The sequence below is a fragment of the Solanum lycopersicum genome, chromosome 7 (assembly GCF_036512215.1).
Source record: "Solanum lycopersicum chromosome 7, SLM_r2.1".
NCBI lineage: Eukaryota > Viridiplantae > Streptophyta > Magnoliopsida > Solanales > Solanaceae > Solanum > Solanum lycopersicum.
The window spans coordinates 62,670,813-62,677,258 of record NC_090806.1 but is presented as its reverse complement, the minus strand read 5'-3'; the positions used below and the strand labels follow the sequence as shown (position 1 = coordinate 62,677,258).

The following is a 6,446-nucleotide window of genomic DNA, read 5'->3' as shown; positions in this document are numbered from 1 at the left end:
CTGCTAAGTAAAGAGCACCATTGGGTAATACCCTTTTAACAACGAATGGTCCTCTCCAATTTGGAGAAAATTTGCCTTTAGTTTCGGCATGATGTGAAAAAATGCATCCTCATGTTTAGCACAACTACCCAATAAAATATGGATTTTCGGCAAAGGAAAAACATCTTTTGGACTTGCCTTATTAAAATCACGATAATCAACACACATTCGAACTTTGCCGTCTTGCTGAGGGACAGGTATGATATTGGCTAACCAAGAAGGATATTGAGAGACTTCAATGACTTTGGCCTCAAGTTGCTTTGTGATCTCCTCTTTAATTATTACACTCATGTCGGTTTTGAGTTGTCTCAACTTCTGCTTTATCGAAGGAAAATTAGGATCAATTGGCAACTTGTAAACAACCATGTCAGTGCTTAATCCAGGCATGTCATCATAAGATGACGCAAAACATCTTTGTAATCAAACAGGGCCTGGATTATATCGTCCTTTTGATGTCGAACATGTACACTTATCTTAGTCTCCTTAATAATTTCCTGATCTCCCAAATTTATCGTCTCAGTTTCACTCATGTTTGGATTTGATTTATTTTCAAAATAATTGAAATCCCTCCTTACTTCTTCAAATACTCTGTCTTCATCATATTCGATTTCTCGACTTATTATTTCAATATTAGGTTGAAGATTAGATTGGATATTAAGATCTGGCGAAAAATTCTGCATGCATGTCATATCACTAGAATCGGCATAGAAAGAACTGTATAAAAGAAAACGAACAAATATATTAGACTGAAATAAAGATGCAATTACATCCTATTGAAAAAGGAAATAGAATATTTGAAATAAAACAGCAAGAAAAAAAATCCGAATTACAATCCTTGAATGAATCGGATGACAAAAGAAAAAACAAGACAGACTACCAAGACTCATCTTTAACAGGGAGAGGGGTGACCTCCCAATTGTTTAGATTGACATCAGGAACAATGAATTGCACATCTCTGTCGCTAGTGCCTTCTCCGAGTTCCACCATATCAACCTCGACAAATAAATCTTGAAAATAGTTGATCATTTCTTCGCTAACTTTCATCACTGGCTCTGGAAAAGATGATTGATAAGATTCTGTTGCGCGGGCTTTGATGAAAGATTTGTAGATTGGTTGTATAGGCTTGGTAAGTGACCATACATCTCTCTTATGCTTATTTGCCTTCATTTTGTCCTCGACTCTAGGTTGGTAGCCTAAGCAAAAAGTACAGATGCTCTTTCGTAGACTCACAAGATAAGCTCTTCCTTGCAAGCAGATTCCTAAGCCTTTACCCTGCTCAAACCCATGTTTTTCAGCAATTCATTCACCACCATTACAGACGCGATGGGCATATTTGGTTTTGAAATGACACTCCCCTCGGGGACATGCTCAATAACCACTACCTCAGAAGCTTGATAAACTAGTGCCTCATTCTCATTATCCGCATTGATAAAAGGGAAGGAAGAGTCTTTATAGATTGACAAATCCCCCTCACCATGAACAATTACCTCTTGTCGGTCGTGTTCAAACTTAATCATTTGATGCAACGTTGAGGGGACTGCTCCAGCCCTATGCACCCATGGCCTCCCCAACAATAGATTGTAGGACGTGTTGATATCCAACACTTGAAAATTCACAGTGAAATCCACAGGCCCTATGGTTAGTACGAGCTCTATCTCACCAATAACATCTGTTTTTGACCCATAAAAAGCTCTAACACATACATTGTTGGGTCGGACCCTTTCAGCACTAACATTCAATTTCTGTAGAGTTGATAAAGGACAAATATTTGCTCCAGATCCTCCATCAATTAGAACTCGAGTGACATATGAAAGCTCACACTTTACAGTGATATGTAGGCCTTGGTTATGTCCTGTACCTTCTTTGGGTAGTTAATCATCTGAAAAGGTGATGCGGTTTACCTCAAATATTCTCCCAACAATCTTCTTTAACTGACTCACTGTTACTTTACTAGGAACATGTGCTTCATTCAAAATTTTCATTACAGCCTTACGATGTTCATCAGAATGTATTAGCAAAGACAACAAAGAGATTTGGGCTGGAGTTTTTCTTAATTGTTCCACCACGGAGTAGTCTGATAGTTTCATCTTCCTTAGGAATTCCTCTGCCTCCTTCAGTGACCGAACTCTTTATTTGTATTTGGTCATTTTTTGTTTTCCTTAATTCCATCAGGACATAACATCTTTCTGAAAGGGTTATTCCTCCCACTTCATCTATTTCTTCATATATTTCTTTTCCCTTGTATGTCACGACAGTAGGCTCATAATTCCAAGGAACAGCTTTGGGGTTAGTCATTTGGAGCTGGGGTACTGGCCTGATAATCACAGGAGGAATATGGGCCCCTCGCACGATCAAGATAGGCTTGTTTGGCCCTTTTGGAATAAATGATTTTGCCTTACTCGGGCTTGCCCAAATATCTTGAAGGGCTCCTTTCACAGTTAAGATTGGTGTGTTTGATGGACTCAACTTTTCTAACACACTTTCCGCCCCTAAAGGCATCATTTTTGTTAAATCAACAACATTTGCTGACTTCTCAATGCCAGTTCCAACCCTAAGGATTGGCTTATATGGAGATGCAAAATCTTCATGACCCTTCATCATTTCTATCACGTTTGTTTCAGTATGCCTCGGCAATGTATTTTGATTGATGTTGGGTCCACTCGGACTTTCAACTATAATTCGATTAGAATCGATCAAATCTTGAATGGCCCTTTTCAAATACCAACATCTCTCTATGTTGTGCCCTGGGGCATTAGAACAATATGCGCAATGTTGAGAATAATCCAAATTTCTCGGGGGAGGATTCGACATCTTTCTCTCAATAGGACTCAAAACATTCAATGTCCTTAATTTTTGAAACAAGCTAGCATACGACTCCCCAATAGGAGTGAACTCACCTTTAATGTCATTTCCCTTTTTGTATTATGGTCTAGGACGGAAAGGAATTCTAGCTGTATTTTGATGAACTTGTGGGGGTGGTGGATGATTTTGTAGAGTTGGTGCACGCCATTGTGGATAAGAAGGGGGTGTAATTGGTTGTGCATTAAAAACATGATATGGAGTGTATGGCATAGAATATTGTGGATCTTGGGAAGGAAAATAGTGTTGTGGGGAATTACCTAGAACATGAGTCCTAGGCGCTGAATACAACAGTGGCCACATCCTCCCTTCTCTTCTTCCCTCCAATATTTCCAGAACCATTTTGAAGCACTTGTGTTGTGGCTTTTAAGGCAGCTTGACTTACAATCTTTCCAGACTTGATGCCATTTTCCACCATTTCTCCTACCTTAATAACTTCAGCGAATGTCTTCCCTATGGCAGAAAGCAGATAGTGAAAGTAATCAGGTTCTTGCGCCTGGATAAAAACGTCAATCATCTCTGACTTCTTCATCGGTGGTTTAACCCTAGCAGCTTGTTCCCTCCATCTGATAGCATATTCACGAAAATTTTCCATGGTCTTTTTTCTCATGTTGGCTAACAAGGAGCGATCTGGAACAATGTCAATATTATATTGGAATTGCTGTACAAAACATCGAGCCAAATCATCCCATGTGTGCCAGTTGGTGATATCCTGATCTATGAACCATTCAGATGCAATCCCTACTAAGCTTTCCCCAAAATAGGCCATAAGTAACTCTTCTTTGCCCTCTGCACCCCTCAATTGGTTGAAATATCTCTTTATATGAGCTATGGGGTCTCCGTGACCATCATATTTTTCAAACTTTGGAGTTTTAAAACCAGCAGGCAAGTGGACATGAGAAAACATACACAAGTCATTGAACGAGATGCCTTTGTGGCCTCCTAGTCCTTGCATATCTCTTATACTTTGTTCCAAACTGTTCATTTTCTTAGTCATTTATTCATGTTCCTCATTCTTGACCATCTTCTCAATTTTGACAGGGGAACTATACTGATGAATGTAGGGATGAGAGCTTGGATTTTTAATGGCCTCTTCAAGAGTGTAACTCTGATCACGCCGAACTTTGGGCGGAGGATCACTGTTGGATTTGGGCACCATCGTTGGCTGCGGGATGCTGTTAGTCGGGGCAGTTGACACAAAGAGTGGATTACTTATTACAGGCGTATACGAAGGGCGCACCATGGAAGTTCCAGCGACATTGAATGTGTTAGCATAGGGGCTGAATCCAGGGGGATATATCGGATCGCTTGCCGACACCTGGATAGGGTGAGACATATTTTTATTAAAATAGTCTCGGATTGAAGATGGTGGAGGTTGTCCACTCATCCAAGCCTCGTACATCTCTGCCATTTGTTGTCTTAACACCCTTATCTCTTCTGTTGTCCCTGTTTCTTGTGAAGTTATCTGGTTTTGGATCTCCTCATCATTGTCCGATTCATTTCCGTCTCTGGGGGCCATTTTATGTTTCCCTTTCGATCTTGTGTTGTAAGGATGTGATGCCAGTTTAACCACAAACCAACCACCTTTAAGCTAGTATGTCTCTCTCTCTTTCTCTCTCTCTCTCTCTCTCTCTCTGAATAGAGTAACAAACCGATTAGTGTTAAGAAATTATGCACATTGTATCCACATACATACTTCTAATATGGAGGACCTCATGTTTCATCCCGGCTTACCTAGGCATTCTTCTCTTCATTAGTTTTTTAATATTTCATTATTATTACTTATTCATTTACTTATTTTTTTATTTATTTATTCTCATTATGATTATCATTTTTTTAAGAGAAAGAAGAAAGAAAAAAAGAAAAGAAAATAATAATAATAATAATAGTAATAATAATTTGGATCGAACCCCCTGGGTTGCCTACGTATCATGTTTGGCCCATGAATCAGATCTTGCATAGTTCGAGGAAAATATTAATAATAGTTTTTTTTATATATATTAATTTACTTTTTTTTGCATGACATATTCACATAAGGTGACCGCAAGTAAATCTTTTTCATTCATTTTCAAATATTTGAAACAATGATTTGAATAACACAAAAAAAACAGAAGTACCTAGGACTTAGATAGACTCTAAATGAAATAAAATAACAAAACGAAAAGAAAGAGAAAAACCGAAAATAATAATAATAATAATGAAATAATCACTACTAAGAGAATAGACTCTAAAAGAAACTGAATCCTCGAATCTCAATCATCTCCAAGGCCATTATAAATCTTTGCCAACGCTTTCGGTAGATATGGAGCCAAAGCACGGGCCTGTTGGCCCAACCTCTCATCGTTCTGGTGTAAATATCTAGCATAAACACTGTTGAGTTCATCCCTGAGTTGTAGTATTCGGTCTCTGGCTTCATCCATATTGTCATAACCATTCTGTAACCAGTGGTGAGCAGTATTGACTTCATGCGTCAAATTTTCCCTTTGTTCTTGGAGTTCTTCGATTTGAAGGTGGAGTGCATCTCGCTCAGCTATTCTTTGACCTCTCTCAATCTCATAGTCTGCCTGATAAGCATTAAACGCCTTGCTCTTTCTCTTTCCCGTTCCATAGAGGCTTTAACTTGAGTTTGGAGTCTAGACTGTGCACAGACAAGTTGGGCCTTTTCTTTCTTATACTCCTCTTCCTGTTGCTCCATAGCGCCTGTGGCAATGCGCAAGTCTTCTTGTAAGGTTAGAATGGTAGAGCGGTGTTTTCTAACTCTAACTTCAAATATCGCATCACGTTGGGCCAACTCCTCTTTATCGTTTTTCAGGTCATTACTTAGGATATCCAGAGTAGATTTGTAGCTTCTTTCGACTTTGAGGCAAACTTGCTTAATCTTAACCTCAATTTCTTCTTCTAGATCTATAGGTCCTTTTATTGACCCTTCTGGCATAACCTTAGGAAGGGGCTGATCATGAACCCAGTCTAAGTATGCTTGGTCCACCTCGCCTCTTGTGCGATCCTTCACCATATCGTGGGGACTTGAGAGTATGCATCCCCCCCAAATCTTAAATATCTCTGATTGCCTTAAAGGTATCTTGGGATGAAACTCATACATGAATTCACGCATATCTTCATTGGGTGGTATAAACTGGCGTCGCCCAAGTTGTCGCATGACTCTAAGTGGCATGTAAGGCTGGACACCTCGAAGACCCATTAGAACAATGAATGATCTAAAAGTAGACATGTATATCACCTCGGCCGATGGAAACCAATGATAATTCCACATAATCTTGGCAGATGGAAACCAATGATAATTCCACATAATCTTTTTAGCAGTCAGATTATTGAGGTGTTGCTTCCAAGCTTCAATACCCTTCGGAAAACTATGATCTTTGATTCTTTCTTTGTGACCTCCAATATAATCATTCCATTCTACTTTAAAGTCCACTTCATAAGGGTGATGACGAATGTGTTCAATCATCCATAGTTGTAATAACATATTGCATCCCTCAAAATAGTCTTTTCCATCCTTGCAAATAGTTAAAGCACGATAGATGTCTGCC

At 39.1% G+C, this 6,446-nt stretch overlaps 1 protein-coding gene across 1 annotated transcript; it reads right to left on the bottom strand.

Moving 5' to 3' along the window:
* Positions 1 to 3,172: 3,172 nt before the first annotated feature.
* LOC101256397 (uncharacterized) lies at positions 3,173 to 3,895 on the bottom strand. The gene has a single exon (XM_004243807.1). The coding sequence runs from the start codon at positions 3,893 to 3,895 to the stop codon at positions 3,173 to 3,175; it is 723 nt and encodes a 240-aa protein (XP_004243855.1).
* Positions 3,896 to 6,446: the final 2,551 nt, after the last annotated feature.